An 18,297-nucleotide genomic window follows, 5' to 3' on the forward strand; every position below is an offset into this window, starting at 1 on the left:
CCTCCCAGTATCTTTCTTTCTTATCAATGAATGGAAACATTTTAGCTTCAGGCTAACCAAGTACACCACTTCTGGTCTTTGCTAGGTGATTGGCTATTGATTTTACGTCCTTGTTCAAGATGGGTGCATTCTGGGTAAGGGCTGCACAGAAGCAGAGAACAGAAGGATGCTCCTGGTGACACTCACTCCCACAGTCATTAGAGGAAGTGGACCTTATCAAGCACTGTGTTGTCATGCACACCTGTCACTTCTAGGACGAAGTTGACTGGGCTGAACAAGGATTCGGAACACAACAAACATGCGCTATTATCATTTCAAAAGTAATGGTGTGTGGTACGTAATCCAAATGTAACAATTCCAAATATTGTTTACAAAATACTTTTTTGTTTGTTGAACTCATATCTTTCCACCTTGAATGACTGTAAATCAATAATAAAAATGTTATGGACAGGGTTGGTCTCAGGTGCTGTTTGCGAAGCTATTTTGTGTGGTGTTACCTTGGCCTTCCAGCAGTCCTAGCCCTCTCAGACGAGGGCCCTGGCAGGCTGGAGCCCCATATGTTTAATGAAAAAGATAGTGTGTATTAGTATTCTATCTGCCAGGGTCTACACAAGGCATCAGAGGCTGCACTCTCCTCCAGTGTGAATGACACACAGAAATCAAAAGCTTGTCTCAGAGTACCAACCCCCCCCCCCCCCCTCCCAGTCCTTTCATCTGCTGCACTGCAAAACTAACTAGCCGAAGAGGGCCTAGAGATAGAGAAGGGAACAGGACTCCACTGCACTGCCTTTGTACTATTCCACAGTGGACAAAAACTTGGCAGAATTGCATTCTGTTGGCGGGGGGGGGGGGGGGGGGGGGGGGGTGACCATTCCCTCCTCTGCCCCCACAGAACAAACGCTGCGTTTCAGAGATAATATAAATTCATAAGGAGGAGTAAACACTTGTGAATTATTTGTATAAACGTGTACAAGAACAGTACGGAAGAGCATTAGAGGAGGAAAGGTGGTTAGAGAACGTGAATAAATAGGAGCTGACAACCAGGGACCTGGTGTTGTCAGAGGAACACAAACAACCAAACAAAGGGAGGAGATCTGTGTGGAATGCAAAGTATGGTAGTTTTGTCATTGTTACTGGTTTGCCAGTAATATTGGGATCCTTACTTTCAACGGCAATAAGTATATTTGTATGCACAGTCCTTTGAGTAGTGGACGTGAGTTGTCTGTACAGCTTCAGTTTCAAGTCATGAAAACCATTCTCCTGCCTTTCTCTGACGAAAACACTTTCATCACCTGTTTCTCAGGTCTTATTTCAGCAGGCGTTTGCCTTTTAGGGTTGAGTAGAACGAGGGCAAAAGTGTAATAAATTAACGTATAATGACTGAATAATTCAATTAATGAATAACAGGACCCCAAATAAGGTGCTAAGTATTCATCACCATCAGTTAAAGAAGCAAAGAAGGAGACACAGGGTGATGAGGTGCGTACATTTGGCTTGTACTGAGAGGGAGTCCAGAAGGTCTTTCTGAAACAGAGCTGGAGTGGTCTGGCGGTCTTAATCGATTCTGTGTCTGGAGGGCGCAGTAGCAGTGCAGTCGCCAAACTAGTGAGACTCCGTGAGGAACAAGCAGGTCACGTGACCTTGACCCATGGAAGGTCTCTGCCAAGCTCTCCGTCAGAGAGACCGATGGAAGCTGGAGATGCAGGCCATGTGAACTGCAAACCACTTGGATAATACAGGGCCATTATTGACTTGCCCTCGGCCATCCCCTCGCATCCTCGTCCATGCCTCCATAGATTATGTCATGGGAGAAAGAACAGTGTCATCCCTCTTCTCTGCCCTTGCAGCTCAGAATTCCAGCTTGAGGCCATTGCTCCTGATGGAACAGGTTTTTACAAACGACAGGTTTGTCATTATGGGATGCCTTTGCGAGTGTTTTATCATCTGTGGCTGACATAATCAATGACGCTTGCCGTATTGAACGAGACGTTTCTTCAAAACATTGGCTTTTATCGTTACTAGAATAGCTTCCTTAGCCGCTCTGCTGCCCGTTAGATTTGGGAGTGGAAAGAGACGCCGCATGCTTCCACTGAACATACGGATCTGTTCGTCCTGAGCAGAGCTATTTAATTTAATGTGATGTAAAGTCATGCCAGAGATAAGATGAATTCACATGGAGATAAAGTGGGCTCAAATTGAATCTGCTGTCAGGCAGGGTGGGGGTGAGGGTGTGTGTGTGTGTTGGGGGTTAGGGGGAGCACACACACACACACACATCTCCACATGCTTTCTGGCCTGCGAACTGCCTCTTGCAGGGAATCGGTGTCAGAAAGAGAGGGATATTAATTGATTCATGAGTCTATCTTTCCGCTGCATGACCGGATCCTTTGGAAAGGGGGCTTTAGACAGGGCCAGTGGGGGGAGATAAGCATTCCAGCATTTGCTGTCTTGAGGCTCTCGGAGATGCCACGGCAACCGTCCAGTGGCAGCTGCTCATACATGCTCGTCAACAAACCTGGCCTGTGTGCTCAGGAAGCCCCCAACCATGCCGCCACATTTTACCAGTCAAAAATGGCAAGGGATCTGTGTGAGAGCGATAAGGAGAGCCCACCCCCACCTCACCCCTAGCTTGCAACTTGACTCCTGGGAGGTTGAGAGCTCGACAGACATAACAGTGACATCCTCTGAAGGCAAGCTTCATCCTCCTGCCAGCTAACAGGTTGGATGAGACGAGGAACGAAGGCCAGCTTTGTTTAGCAACAGGCCGTTTGTTGAGACGGGAGCTTCTGTTTCCTCCCTGTGCCTGTCACTCTGTTGAACTTGTGATGTAAATGAACCATAATAGGATGAATAAAACCTGAACTCTCGGCAATGGTACAGCTTGTTTCTTAACAAGTCTGTAAGAATAGAAAGCTTAGAAACATCAACAATTTTGTTTTTGATAAAAGCATCTGGCTAAATGAATTTGATATAACATAGGTTATCGCCCACTGTGTGACACACAGTCTTCAACATGGACATATGCCAGACCTCAGGAGAGCATCTATTGAATCCGAGACAAAGTCGCCTTGTATTACAAGGCAACAATGACTGACATAGCCTTGAGAGCTCAGATCTGCTTCAAAAGAATCAGACAAACACTGAGAGATGGATCCAGTGTGTGTCTTCCCAGGAGGCTGGGTTTGGTCCAGGAGCTAACACAATGGCAAAGACATCTCCAGGTATGTGTAATCTGACCCAAACAGCTGCTGAAAGCAGTGTAGTTTCATCCAGGCCTTTTCTCCTAGCCACAATGACAATTGTGCTTTTGCCCGTGTCATTCATGTGACCATTAATAGCTTTCAAAATACAATTATAACCATGGCATTCAAGTAGCACACCATTGCAGAAGGCCAAAACACACAAAGGCTGGATCAGACACACACACACACACACACACACACACACACACACACACACATGATATAGAGTGCTGCCCTACAGTCCTGGTACATTATCCATAAGATAACCTGAGACAACATCACAATGTGTCCTTAATATGTTGAAATTGTTTCTTTGCTATTACCTGTTGCACAATCTGTGTTTCCTCTAAGAGTATAGGAAAGAGATTGTGTAAGGGAAGCGATAATGATGAATGAAAATACTAAAGAACAACAGTCATCAAACACTGTAAATCTGGGTCACTATGAAATCCCTTCATGGAGAATGACTGGAATAGGCAAACACAGGATCAATGGGATCTGTTCATAAGATCAGACCTAAAACAACTAGACGGTACATTTGCTTCCACTGAAGAAAAAGTCTCTTAAAGCTAATTAAATGATAAGCATAAACGAACAAAGTGTTCAAGATAATACACCCTGGATTAATGAAAGCAGCCAAATCTGCCAATGAAGAGGCCTGCCAAATGATACTGTTTAGGTAGAGTTGAAGTGTTGCCATCACTAACATCTGGATATACTTGGCTCTTCTGAAAAGTGGAAAAATGACCTCACACTAATTAAGTTAGCGATATGCATTATAAATAAACACATTATATAAGCAACAACAGAATAGTTTATTTATTTTAGTTTTTTACACTATTTAGAAAATAAAACACATTGATAAATACAAATTTAAAAAGCAACGTGTTTCGGTGACTTGTTCACCTTGTTCCCACAGCAACACATCATATTTTTTTTTCATATATAGCTCTTTCTGACTATGGGGGTCCAGGTTATTAGCCCCCCTGAAGCAGACTGGGTCACAAACTGCAATGAAATACCTAAGACTTGCATGCAGATGCTTGGATGGTCCCTGTTCACAGACACAAAGAGAATGGATTGGCACATTAAGACATCAACATCTAGAAACATCTGGAAAAGATCTATTTACACAAATAATAAATTAGACAGAAATAAAATAAATGTTCAGTCCACCACCATTCTCCTGTACAGTAGCATACGATGGAAACCTCATCCTTCCTTTGGAAAGGCAAATCTCCTTCAGGATTGGAGCCTCTGCTTAGCCAGCCTCTTGCAAGAAAACGTCAATATATACTGAACACAAATGGGATGTTCACCAACAGTAGATTGCACCATGTACAGAGTATTACAAAACAAACACACAATACGATATCATCCAATTAGTTGGTATTGTTTTGTGCTGCTGCAGTTTGTTTTATTGTAGTTGTCAAGACTACAGCTTGTTCTTGGTGTTTGTTGATATTGTCCCAGTAAGGCAGGAAGTTGCAAAGCTCTGAGTATACCACCAGTGGTCAGGTGACCTGGAAAACGTCCAGTCAAAATGAGGAGACGGACCAGACTCAGTTCCTGTTCAACTTGTTGGAGGTGTGGCACAATCGAGTACATGTTGGAGTAGAACGCATGAGGGGAAGGGACCCAGAGTTGTGGGAGGTGGTCATTTCCCATAGGCTCGGTGTCAATGTTCATTACGGTATGTAGACTTTCATCCAGGTGTGGGGGGTTGCACAGAGAAGAAACCATCTGACTATGGATGGACCCAGGACCCAAAACCAGGACCCAGGACCCAAGACTAGGATCCAGGGAGCTGATCACATCTCTGAGATCAGTGCTATCTCACCTCCAGGCAGTCTAAGTACTCCAGAGCCAGGTCATAGCAGAACCGGTACTGCTCCTGAAAACAAGACATTACCACCACTCAGTAAGACACTGTGGAGAAGGCTCCAATATAGCTCTGCAGCAATTGTGTGCGATGACAACAGCAGAAAACATACAATATTTGCTTAGGCTGTACTTTTGTCAATAATAATAATGCCTAAAGAAGACTGTGGCAGACCAAACTCCTGTCTAAGCTCCTCTTCTCAGGTCTTACCATGGTCTCCACCATGTTGGGCTTGGAGTTGCGTAGCGTCTTGGCAGCGTAGAAGACATCTACCACACTGTGGTGTCGGATCATCTCCAGAATCATGGTGCAGGCGCAGAAAGTCCCACTACGACCCCCGCCATTCCTGCGACGCACACAGAAAAACACACAAACAACACAGGGACATGAGGGACTGGATAAGTATGCAGAGCAGACAGTTCACACAGGCAGGTTTCAGGGGAGTCGCCGAACAAGTAAAATGTCACAGCTTGACTGAGCTTAGATCAAAAATGCTGTCAGAAAAAAAGCAGCTGGCGGGTTTGAAAGACAGGCATCGGAGAAAGGGATTCATTACTGTAAATAGAGGCAAGACGAAGTCAGTCTTAAACGGGGATTTGCAAAATGTAGCTCAACCCCAGGGAATGGACCCGATTGACCCACAGTCACACACTGATATAGAGATATGAAGTTTTGAAGGGAACTCAGCTGGGAGAAGCAACAGTTCCCAACCCTCGTTTTTGTAAACAGACAAGCACTGGGGCTTTGACTATTCCCCCTGCTTCATTAACCAGTGGGCACTCTGAAACACGGCTCGCCATAGACTTTTGCACCACCGGCAGGTGTGTTGAGAACGCTAACTAACATCCAGACAGGTGTGAGCTCAGATCATGTGCTCGACACGTCGGGTAGCATCTGTTCCATGACTGCTAAGTAGATCAGAAAAATAGATTGATGTTTTCCCGTAAGGACAGCAAAGACTCCTTGGCAGGAACACGGTGGATGCCATTAGCTGTCGACTCACGTCAGAATCCAAGCGCAATGGACCTCCTGGAAATCTTTTTTTGGATTTGAGTCTAAACGTCTCGCTGAGTTTGACGAAAGCAAGAGGCAATGTTGGCAACTCACAGGCAGTGAACGATGGTCCGTCCTTCTCCGCACTCTCTCTGCCAGTTGTGCACCTGTGCCAGGAGGCTGAGGAAGGCCTTTTTGGAGTCGGGGACGTCACGATACGGAGACCAGCGGAGGAACTGGAAATGGCGTACCACTAGCTGACCCTCCTGAATCTTGAAGGGGGAAAGAGAGAGAGAGAGAGAGAGAGAGAGAGAGAGAGAGAGGGAGAGAGAGAGAGAGAGAGAGAGAGAGAGAGAGAGAGAGAGAGAGAGAGAGAGGAGAGAGAGAGAGAGAGAGAGAGAGAGAGAGAGAGAGAGAGAGAGAGAGAGAGAGAGAGGGAGAGAGAGATAGAGAGAGAGCGAGAGAGAGAGAGAGAGTGAGAGAGAGGGAACATGTGGAAAGGAGCAAGGGAGATGGGGAAGGTGGAGGAGAGGCAATTTAATAAACAAACTGCTTGTTTGAATGGTTCAACACGCTCGCCAGTAGTGACAGGAAAGCTGCACCGCCATAAAAATCCCATGCATATAACACCCTTCTGTGCGCTGGCCCGGCCCTGCCTTGGGGTTAAGGCTCCTGTCACTGATTCTTTTTCACTCCTACTGGCCAGTTCAGTACCCATTCTAGTAGACTACAAGGGAGGTGGAATACCTTCTTGGTAACAGTGTTATCATCTTCCTGTCCTGGCCAGCTCTGATTGGTGGGATCCTGTGGAGAGGCAGTGGGGGACAGGGTCTAACTGTGAGTGTTGGTTTTTGTCCGTGAGAGTGAAGGGAAGGGGGTTTGAACACGACAAGAAGGCTGACAGGGGTGACAGGGGTGACAGGGGGCTGATATGGGGGGTGAGACGGGGGGACGGTGGGGGTAGAGACTGGGGAAACTTCCTGACAGTGACAAGTCTGTGGAGGGGGACTGTGTGGAGGAGACAGGAGAGTGTCCTTGTGGTCACCAGGGGTAGACAGGTCAACGGTAGGTGGTAGAGGGTGTCTGGCTAATTTAGGATTGACTAGGAGCTAGCCCAAACCACACAGACAGGCACATTTGAGACAGAGTACATACACACACACCTACACACACCACACACTGTGTACTCTTAGGAATATCTACAACATTTTATCAAGCATTCAAACTATGACATTTCCTATTAGTATGTCAAAAAAGCTTTTAAAGGTAATTGACAAGAAATTCCAAGTTACCCTAGTGTATTATTCTAGTAACCCCATTCCCCCTTAAGTAGACAGCTGATGAAAAGATTAATGAGGCAATTAACTCTCCTTACGCAACAAGTCTGACATAAAGAGGGTGGAAAAAAACAATGAAAATAAACTCATAAAAGGAAAGAGAGAGTTGGAGAGTAAAAGGGGACATTCGTTATTTTCTTTGTGAGTTTTTTTTCCAATTGACAGCTGAATAAAAAATAAATAAAAAAAAACCTGTACCAACCAGGACTAGCATGGTGATGAACTCACCCGTGTAATGTTCTGAACGCGGAACAGGCGTATGATGACATCATCGTCTGCCGTCCGGGACAGGAGCTCCACTGTCATTGGTCCAAACTGTTGCAGTCCCGGCTCAGGCCAGTACTGCAGGCAGGGCTGAAAGGATGAAGAGAAGTAGAAGGGGAGACATGAGATGAGAGAAGCAGTGGAGGGGCATAGCATGTTATTAGCACAGTGGCTTGAGGAAAGACCAATCATTGTGTCACAGAGCAGTATGGCAAAATCCAATAACAAGACACCTGAGTATTGACAGGAGAGACGATTACCCTAAATGACAATGATTACCCACAAACAGCGGCGTAAATTAAATGTGCAAAAACAATAACTCGTCGCCTGAAACAATCCCTCATATAAGCCCACAGTTGCCATTTGAATTATTCATAGCTGTAAATCATTAACATTAGCCCATTATAAATGAATGCAGTGGGGAACCTTGTCTGTGCCTCTGAGAGATAAACAGGGAGAGTTAGTCAGGGTTGGTTGGAGCACACAAACCCAAGGTCTTTAGTCAGTTCCACTCTATACTGCTTCAAAGGCTCTCCTCCACCAATGGGAGGAATAAGGAGTGTGTGGGGGAGGGGGGGGGAGTTAGCATGCTAACGGTGTTAGCTGTGACAGTGAGGGGCGGTGGGGACCCCAGAGGAGGGACGTGATAATATGCCTTGTCAGACTGACGGAAGGGTATTAACAGGGTGACAGGGGCTGAGGGGGGACAGGGGGAGGGAGATGGGGATAAATATTTATGCACAGAGACAGGCAGCGGTGATGATGAGGGCAAGGTGTGGGAGAAAAGCTAATCTACTGGCAGAGAGAGAGAGAGAGAGAGAGAGAGAGAGAGAGAGAGAGAGAGAAGGGGGAGAGAGAGAGAGACAGAGAAAGAGGGGGGGAGAGAGACAGATAAAGAAATAGAGAGGGGGAAATAGGGAGACAAAGGAAGATAGAGACAGAGTTGGACAACTAAAGGGAGACAGAGAGAGTGCGGAGATAGAGAGTGAGGAGACATAATAGGAACATAAGAAGAAAATAAAAAAAAAACGGAGAAAGGCAAGGAGATAGAAGGATGACAGCCATGGAGGAAATGTTTTATAGGAACATACCATGACATACTGTCAGGACAAAGATAGGGAGGCGACAGAACAAACCCACGCATGGGTAAACATGGGCAGAGAAAGAATGATAAGAATGTGTTAATACCCTGACAACCATAGGCTCTCTTTACCAGACATGCAGTATGGTACAGCAGCATACTCATAGTCCACTCAGAATACTTCAAGAATGATAACCACATACATACTACATTCCCTCCCTCCCTCCTTCCCTCCCTCCCTCTCCTCCCCCCCTCACCCAGGCGGAGTTGGACTGGTTGAGCTGGTTGAGCATGACCACGGAGGTGCAGCCGTAGTCATACACCAGTCTCCAGAAGTCGGCGGTGGTGCCGGGGAGGGGGTGGGGCGTGACCACGAAGGCGGCGGGCCGGTGGAAGCTGTCGGTGAGCGCGGCGTTGATGTAGTCGTTGCTCTCGCCGTCGGTGGTGACCAGGAAGGCTAGGGCGCGGTCCGGAGGCAGAACGTCCATGCTCCGGTTCTTCTCCCGGTTCCTGGGGAGCAGGGAGATGCTGCACTCCTCTACGTCCAGGTGGGGGGTCACTGAGTTTAGCGTCTGGGGACAGGAACGATGGAGGGATGGAGGAGGAGTGGGAAGGACCATTAAAGGAGCAAGGGAAAGTGCATTGTGTGATTTGAGGCAACGCAGTGTGTGGAAATGTGTGTGTGGGAGAGACAGATAGACTGCGAGAGAGGAATAAAGAGAATGTGATTAGAAGGGACAGACAAAAGAAGAGAGAGAGGGAGAATGATGAAAGAGAGATGGACAAGGACATTGAAAATGTACCTAGCTCAAACAGACTGACTGTCAACATTTGACAGGCGCAAATATTTCACATTATAATCACCCGGCTGAAACTTTTAAATGCATTTAGCATCAGTCAAAACCATGAAGAGGCTTAATGGATAAAAAAAACACATTTAGACCAATCTCATACATTATGAATAAGCACATTATATGAGGCTTTGGAAATGAAACAGGAGGGAAACTGGAACTGATTATCTGACTTGCGGTATATTGCGCATGACTCCCCATTGGTTTTGAAGTGTGAATGGATCATCCCAGTTATTAGTGCATTGCCTAACATGGGTTGGTATTGTGATAAGATATTTCCTTAGAGGGGCCTGACTGTAGTTATTGAATTGGTCTTCTTTATAGAAAAAAACTAATTGCAGTTATTCCTACTTACAGTAAGTGGCCTAATCAGTTGTGTCATTAAAATTGGTTTCAAACCAGGTTACATCTAGTCAAATGAGCCCTAATCCTTTCCTACAAAAATAGCACTTTACTGTCAAAATGGAACACTCTGCTTTAATACTCTAGTATTAATTGTGTGAAAAAGTTAATTATGAGAAATCTGATCTTGAATCATACTAACATGTATTAAATTTAGCATTGGTGTGAGTGGGACTATGTGTGTGTTTGAACTTGTGTGTATGACTGTGTTTGATGCATGTGTTTGAACTTGTGTGTGTGTGTGTGACTGTGTATGAATGTGTTTGAACTTGTGCGTGACTGTGTGTGTGTATATATGTTTGAACGTGTGTGTGTTACCTGGAACTCCTCCCGGAACTGCGAGGTGTTGCTCTGGGAGTCCACTCTCAGCATGTCCTTGTAGGTGAGAGCAAACTCACTCACAGGGATGGCAGTCTCTCCGCACAGACACGCCTCCAGGATGGCATCATGAATGAAAACATACTGTTCCTGGAGGGAGATGAAGGGAGCGAGTGAGGGTGAAGGAGCCAAGGATGAAGAGAGAAAGGGAAGAAAGCAGGGAGAGATGGGGGAGCGAAGGATGGAGGGAGGTAAAGAAGGTCAGGAAGACAAAACAGAGTCAGGAAACAACTCAAAACGTGCCTTTTCGCAATAATAGATCGTTAATTGTTGCTTCTGAAGTACAACACTGAGATTTAATCACAGTTCCTGTCGCTGACTAATTGTCATGAATGTCAACATTGTTGACAACAATGTGCCCACAAAAAGAACATTGTTTTCTCGACAGTAAACTGTCTCGAAAAAAAAGAGGGTAAAACATACTCTTCAGGAAAGGATAAATCTTCACACACACCTCAAACACATTCATTTCCAACAAAAACGCAATTATGCCGTGCATTTGTCCTGACATCCTGGCAAACAAAAGATCACAGGAAAGTGTTGAAGGGGACACACGCTTTATAACTCATTTGTCGAGAAAGGGATTTTAATTGTCAATAATTAGAGCTGTGTTTATTAGTAAATTACTGACGAGGTGGGAAGCAGAATAATTAGACATCTTGCAGAGTTCCCATCATGCATCATATTCCTGTCTCTTCCTCCGAGAACTGGATTAAACCGGATTTAACAAGCATGAAACAACTAAGAGAAGGACAAGTCAATACATTTCCTTTAACTCTCATTGTTTTGCCGTTAAATGGCATCATAATCACTGTACAAGCCGCTTAAATGGATCCGTTCTGATAAACAATAACTATCACAGCATAAAAAAAAATATATAGAATATAATTATATAGAACTACTAGAAGGATGAAAAATGTATCTTGTGATCATATTTTTGTTGTACTGTGTACAGTGAAAACAGAGTATTCCTTGGCACTAACCACGCAAATACTGCTCCTTGATTAGCCATACCCATTGTATGCACTAATTATATGTTGCTTTGGGGAAAAAAACACCTGCTAAATGATTACATTGTAAATGACAAGGGTGTTTACAGAACCAGTGAATTCCTGATCAGCGGCATTCATTTGAGGATGTTGATGATGTGTTTGTGTGTGTGTGTGTGTGTTTGTACACGTGTGTGTTTACGTGTGTGTACATATGTGTGTTTGTGTGTGTGGTACCTCAGTCTGGATCATGTTGATGCGTCTGGAGCAGAGGGTCTTGACACAGTTGTAGATATCCACCACTCCCTCACACTCGGCCATATCCAGCATGACGTCCAGCACGATGTAGCAGCCCGTCCGGCCCGCTCCCATACTGCAACGCAGCACCCAGGTCAGAGGTCAAACAGGAGGCACAACATTTGGAGTCAGAGCCTGAAAGGGTTTGTGTACGCGCGTGTCGTGTGCATTTCGGTATATGTGCAAGCGTGGGTGTGTGTCTGTGTGTGTGTGTGTGTGTATAACCTGCAGTGCACCACCACGGGCCCAGCGTCGGGGGGCGTGGAGGCCTTGACCCTGCGCAGGAAGGCCAGCAGGCCGGTGGCGTGGTAGGGCACGCCGTGCTCCGGCCACGACGTGAAGTGGAACTGACACACCTCATGCTTGGCAGGGTAGCCCCTCTGCAGAGAGACGAGGCCGCACACAAACACACACAGTCAATGAGAGACTGGTACATTTGACATTTTCCAGGCAGAATTCCATTAGAAAGTAATTCAGTCTTATCAGTGCTATTACAAGAGAGAGAGAGAGAGAGAGAGAGAGAGAGAGAGAGAGAGAGAGAGAGAGAGAGAGAGAGAGAGAGAGAGAGAGAGAGATGGAGAGAGGAGAGAGAGAGATAGAGAGAGAGAAAGTGAAAGTGAGAGAGAAAGAAAGATAGAAAGAAAAAAAAGAAATGGGGAAAAACATGAATGGCAGAGTCACATAGTGGCGCCAGATAAAGCAGGGAGGCTCACCCTCTCCATGGCGAAGGTGCGGACAGTGTACTCTGCGAGGGTCTCTGTCTTCAACAGGGTGATCTTGATGTCGCCGTAGAGTTCACTGTCATCCGGCCAGTACTTACAGCACTTCATCTGAGCACACACACACACACGCTCGTGAGACTTAACCAAGGAAGGGCTCACACCACCCAGGCTACAGCAGGCTTAGGTTTCATTCCACGTTCGATAATGAAATCAATAGATTGCCCCCCTCCGATAATTATCTAGCCTTCTTAATTTGCTTTCACAGTTTCTTCTGGCCCGTGGGCGTATCTCATGTCATGCGGATACTTGACACAAACAGAAGAATCCTGACTACCGTACGTGGGCATCGCAACAGGAACGTGCAACAAGCGTAGATATTAAATGGTGCTTCTTGCAATGTGTCTCTGTAGAGCCGGAGGTGATTTTCAGAAGATCTGTTGGTGGTTAGATGAGCTACTCCCCCACCCCCCCACCCACACACCGCGATCCATGATGAATGACAACACAACAGACACTTTGTAAACACACCCCTCATCTATCTGTCTTCCCAGAAGAAGGAAGGAGAAAGCAGGGGTCAGGGGTCATAGAGACGGCGAGCTACCCACCCGTCCCACCTCCACCAGCTTGGTAATCATGACAATGCTGAAGCAATTCTCCTGCCACACCATCCTCCAAAAGTCATAGATCATCTCCTGCTTGGGACCTGTAGAGGGAGGGGGGAGAGAGAGGGGAGGGGGAGTGGAGGAGAAGGAGGCGACGAGTAGAACAGGGGAACAGAAAAGGGAGGAGACATGGGTTCATAAGTCAAGGAGAATAGCGGCAATAACCACTAACTTCTCCTGTTATGCCAGCGGTATATAATAGCCACAGTGTGTCATTGGGTGAACTATGACTGTGTTCTCATAATGGCGGGATGAAATGTCATTTCAATGCACCCACAAATCCTCGGTTGTTGCGCAAACAAGTCCTCGTGTCGTCCTGCTCGGGCTTTCGCTCGGCTGACACAAATCACCAGCTCTGGAGACGCTGCCGGCGTCATTGATTTCATTATGCTGTGGCTTTGATGAGATCACACAGCCCAGCCCTGCTTCAACACACCACTGCCACACCAACGCACACCAACACTAGGCCACGACTTTCATTGTATATGTTCTTCTAATAAAATAAATAAAGACCCCATTCATTCCACTCACTGCCTAGAAACAGCAGTGTGTCTTCGATGCAAATACACTGACCTATACTGTAGTTGCAACAGATAAGCCCGGGCCTGTTGAAGGTCGTAACGTATCACACATGGTCATATGTCAGGAACGGGCCAAGACAGACTTGTTTACATCGAAGGGATGTGCTTGGGTTCCTATTAGCATCCAGGGCAGGTGCGTCGTTTTGTTGTCGAGAGATAAGCTGTAGTATGTGATCAAATACAATCAGCTTGAAAGCACCACTTGATTCCCCCGTGTATTTCACACTTGTCTTAGCAAGACGAATGGGAGGAAGCAGGGTTTGGCAGCTCGCCTCGGGGTAAACTCCACCAGGAAGGCTCTATGAAGGCTTCATCCAACAGTAGAATCGTGGGTGGGTAGGTGGGGGGCAACAAGCTTTGGCTGGCTCTGAAAGAAAGACTACCAAAGGAAGGGACCGTTTTAACCTTCTGACACCCCACTCCAAACAACCCCCCCCCCCCCCCCCCCCCCCCCGTAACCGACGCCATACAGGTTCAAGACGAGCGCCCTGCGCCCTTCAGTAGACGGGGGCTGGATCTCCCATCCGCCTGCTCCTCTTCCTTTCTGAGTCATGGCTACACAGTCTTCCTGTTCAAAGCTCCCTCCCCCCCCCCCCTGGTTTCCACCTCTGCTCCTGACATTAGACCATTTCTACATTTTTCAAAGCAGCGGTGTTTGCTGCTGCAGTAGGCTGGGGGAGGGGGAGGGGGGGCAGGGGGGGGGGCTGTCTGGCGAGAATGATGACACTCTGCCCCGGAGATGTGCCGAATCTGTATGCACCCTGCATCACTGGAGCTGCCGAAGGAGCAGTCATTCAGGGCACTTTCCTTCTCCACCTCTCCTTCTTCCACCTCTCCTTCTTCCATCTCCTACTCCTCCACCTTCGTCTTGGTAACACGGTAGCACTACCGGAGGCGTGTGTGCACATCTTTCCCCCTGCCCGTCGAGGATTCACAAGATGTGTAGGAGTGTTTGTACTGAATTTGTATATATGAAAAGAGCATGCTTTTGTTTGACTGTGTGTGAGTGTAAGATAGAATAGGAAGGAATAGAAAGGACTGACATATTCTTGCGCAGTGATATATTCTTGCATGAGAAACTGAATTTGTCTGAGGTAGAACACTGATTGCAGAGGAGGATGGGGGGAACAGAGAGAGCAGCTTTTTCCAGTATACTAAACAAATAAAATCAGAGCTGAGAGGAAAAATATTTCAAATGGAATGTCAGACACAATAACATGCAAGTGTTCTTGTGAGTGTGTTTTCACTTGAAGGAGGTGAGGCATCACAAAAAAAAACGAGAGCCACTGAGAAACTATAAATTCAGCAATCGATGATGGATGAAGGAACTAAATGTTAGCTTGTAGAAATTTCCCAACACAGCATGATGAAACACCACTGTATATGTTTACATACTGTAATATGCATAGAATTCTTGTGCATATTTTAAATGCCTAATTTGATATTCACAACTGGGAGGCACAGCTTTCTCTCTCTCTCTCTCTCTCTCTCTCTCTCTCTCTCTCTCTCTCTCTCTCTCTCTCTCTCTCTCTCTCTCTCTCTCTCTCTCTCTCTTTCTCTCTCTCACACACACACACAAACACCACAATCTTGAGTCTGCAGTGGATCTTACCTTGGGTGGCAATGAAGTGGTTGGATCGTTGGTACCCCTGGACAAAATGGAGCCGCAGAACGAGATGAAGAGAACAGAGAGAGAGAGACAATTAGTTCATATTATCAGCTATGAACCTTGAGGCCTCTGGTCAGCCCACACACCATCTTAACAATCATTTTAAAGGTTCGAGTAGCCTACTATTCACTAACATTAATAATTCCTACACTTACTGTAGTATGGCAGAAATATTCTACCATTCGTCTGACAATATGTGTGACATAGTTTTGAGTGGGGTTGTTTTATATGTGGGCGGATGTATTCATGTTGAGTGTTATCATTTACAGTGGTTTACAATCATGCATGCAGGTATTTGAGCAGAGCAAACAAAGCTTTCTCTCAACAGAGTTTTGAACGACAACAGTGAGCTACGGTGCGGAGACAGTCACTGGTTCAGAGACGGAGGATTCTGCCCATGTGCGAGAGACACAAACTGATCAAAACACAGTGACGGTGACTCTGTGACTCCAGGGGCGATTCCACCTGAATGACACCGACTGATGTGTGTGTGTTTTCTCCTCTGCTTTGCATTAGTGCTGCTCTAATAATACGACACAGCGTGGCCGCTGGCTATAGGCTATTGACTGTGCACACGTGCCCTCTCCGCACTCCCCCCACCCTGTCTCATCCTCAGAAGAGAGGGACGCAAAGCTGCTCTATGAGACAGGCTCCCAGGGCTTGGCTCAGTCCAGACAGATTCAACTTCACAAGCAAAGTCCAATTCTATTTCACAAAGAAGTAGAATCTTGACCAACACACACTCCAACACCTACCCACCCACACACACACACAACCCCCCAACACCCACCCCAACACACACCCCAACATCCACCCACACCACACTCCATAACTGTCATGTCAGTGTGAGAATTGGAAGCGTCTGACTACTGCTGTGGAGCGGTGCCGGCCTATCAGCTGCTGAGCTTCACCTTGCCCCAGCTCGTGTCTGTCACCTAGGGAACCGCATTATCTGCATCAAGTTCCATCAAGCAGTGTGAATTCAGAGTGGATGGATGGGGACACAAAAAATGGCTGTTTGTTTGAACCACAATCATCGATCACGTCACAAAATGGTCAACAGATGGAGAAAAAAAAGCAGAGATTTGACGGCAGCACTCGCTAAATATCTCATCATTGAGTTGAATGGTTAATCATTTAACCTTCAACTGTTGTGAATGTTGGCCAAATCTCAAAACTATTAATGGTAAACAAAAACTTTAACATGTTTATTATATGTAATAAAATGTAGGCAACCTCAGTACGGAAGAACTACAGAGCAAAGCTATGTAATGTGCTCCGGAATGTATCTAGATTTATCCAACTTAGCTCTTCACATTATCTAGAGGGTAAAACAATAGGAGGTTTTGCAGGGGAGATCCAGGGCTTTCTACCCACACTCAGACCAGTTTGATGGGGGGATGATGGAACCTGAGCGAGGTTCCTGCTGGTCTCAGAACATTCTCTCCCAGCAGTGCACCTGCTGGTGCCTGGCTCGCTTCTCAGCCTGGCTCTGAGTCTGTCTGCCGTGTGTCAGGCCTCAGCCCCCTTGCCCTCGCTGCTCCCTGTCCTCTGAGTCTGTCTGCCGTGTGTCAGGCCTCAGCCCCCTTGCCCTCGCTGCTCCCTGTCCTCTGACACATCCTACATGTCAGCCCTGCTGGGTGACTGGCAGGTGACTCTGACACAGCGGATAAGCGAGGAGGAGGGAGCCCATGGTGGTCGGATTGGTTAAATTAAACTCTGGGGACGGAGAAAGCCCCACCCCCCACCCCCCCCGGGCGGGGACGACTTCCAGACTCAAAGCTCAGAGCGAGACGGAGAGATGTGCTCTGGGAGCGACGGAGAAACGTCTGGGGAAGGGGGGAAGGGGGGGGGGGGGCAGGAGGCAGTATTTGAAAGGGGCACAGGGTAAGAAGAAGTGGGGTGGGGGGGAGATGGCAAGAGAAGAGAAGCAGAGTACTTACTTCCCTGTTTATCCGAATCTAAGAGATCCCAAAGGTGGAGGAAGAAAAGGGGAATAGAGAGATAAAGAGAGAGAGAAGGAAAGGAAAGGGAGGAAACAGAAGCTAGTTATTGAGGCTGAAGATGGCGGAGGGGAAGGTGACGAGATTACAGAACATATTGTGCCGGGCCACCTGTGGAGAAAACACGGTTTGCTTCTTCACACTGCTGTTTTCATGGCGCAGACGATCTGTGAATGCCCATAGGTTCTCTCTCTCTCTCTCTCTCTTTCTCTCTTTCTCTCTCAAACACGCACACACAAGGTTAGGGATACAATTAGCTCACATTAAGGCCTCCTCCATCCCACCCTAACATCGAGTCTTGAGCTAAACTCCCCGAAGCCCCGCCCACCGTGCAAAGCTAATCGAACCAGAACTGGTACGTAGATAATGTACAGGAGGGCCTCATTTGAGTTTGACCCAGCGGATGCGCCTGCTCCGGCTGCTTCCATGAATCATTCAGCGGCAAGGCGGGCCAGGGGTCCTGTCGTGACATGCCGGCAGTGCTGTAGACGGCACGCTTAATGACGAGGGGGTCCTTGTAGCTCCCATGTTCATGGAGCCCTCGGGGAGGGGGCGGGGGAAGTGATGCGGGCAGAGCCCTCGGCCGGGAGCCATGACGTCAACAGCCCTCCTCTTCCACCCGCCCACAGGCGCTGAGTCAGCCCTTTTACCTGCGCAACCAATCCATCCTCTTTGTCCATTCTAGTCTTCCTTTTGTTCCATCGATAATGGTGAAACAATGGGAAATAATGCCACATTCAGAGGGTTGGGGGGGCGGCTCCAAACTCTCTCGTCAGACACTTAACTTGACACGGCGGTTAAAAACAGCGGCGCGTTTGTTGAAAGAGCTATTCACGGTCACCTCGGGATCACCTCGACTCTGAGCCTCGGAGCTGAGCCCACGCCGTGGGACGCAGCAACAGAACAGTTAGGCTGGAAGCATCCTGAACAGAAAGCCGGCCAGA

The 18,297-nt window shown here is 47.1% G+C and overlaps 1 protein-coding gene across 1 annotated transcript in view; it reads right to left on the reverse strand.

The window, feature by feature from the left end:
* Nucleotides 1–4,055: 4,055 nt before the first annotated feature.
* The window catches only part of LOC124467240 (receptor-type tyrosine-protein phosphatase U-like), a 92,124-nt gene continuing 77,882 nt past the window's right edge, over nt 4,056–18,297 (reverse strand). Inside the window, exons 18-28 of the mRNA XM_047019439.1 lie at nt 15,294–15,330; nt 13,044–13,141; nt 12,430–12,546; nt 11,942–12,096; nt 11,657–11,792; nt 10,371–10,520; nt 9,057–9,371; nt 7,683–7,808; nt 6,232–6,389; nt 5,335–5,470; nt 4,056–5,136 (exon numbers count right to left, since the gene is read on the reverse strand). Coding sequence (XP_046875395.1) covers nt 5,074–5,136; nt 5,335–5,470; nt 6,232–6,389; nt 7,683–7,808; nt 9,057–9,371; nt 10,371–10,520; nt 11,657–11,792; nt 11,942–12,096; nt 12,430–12,546; nt 13,044–13,141; nt 15,294–15,330 — 1,491 coding nt within the window. The 3' untranslated portion in view covers nt 4,056–5,073. The remainder of the gene's footprint in view (nt 5,137–5,334; nt 5,471–6,231; nt 6,390–7,682; nt 7,809–9,056; nt 9,372–10,370; nt 10,521–11,656; nt 11,793–11,941; nt 12,097–12,429; nt 12,547–13,043; nt 13,142–15,293; nt 15,331–18,297) is intronic.

The sequence above is a fragment of the Hypomesus transpacificus genome, chromosome 4 (genome assembly GCF_021917145.1).
Source record: "Hypomesus transpacificus isolate Combined female chromosome 4, fHypTra1, whole genome shotgun sequence".
Taxonomy (NCBI): Eukaryota; Metazoa; Chordata; class Actinopteri; order Osmeriformes; family Osmeridae; genus Hypomesus; species Hypomesus transpacificus.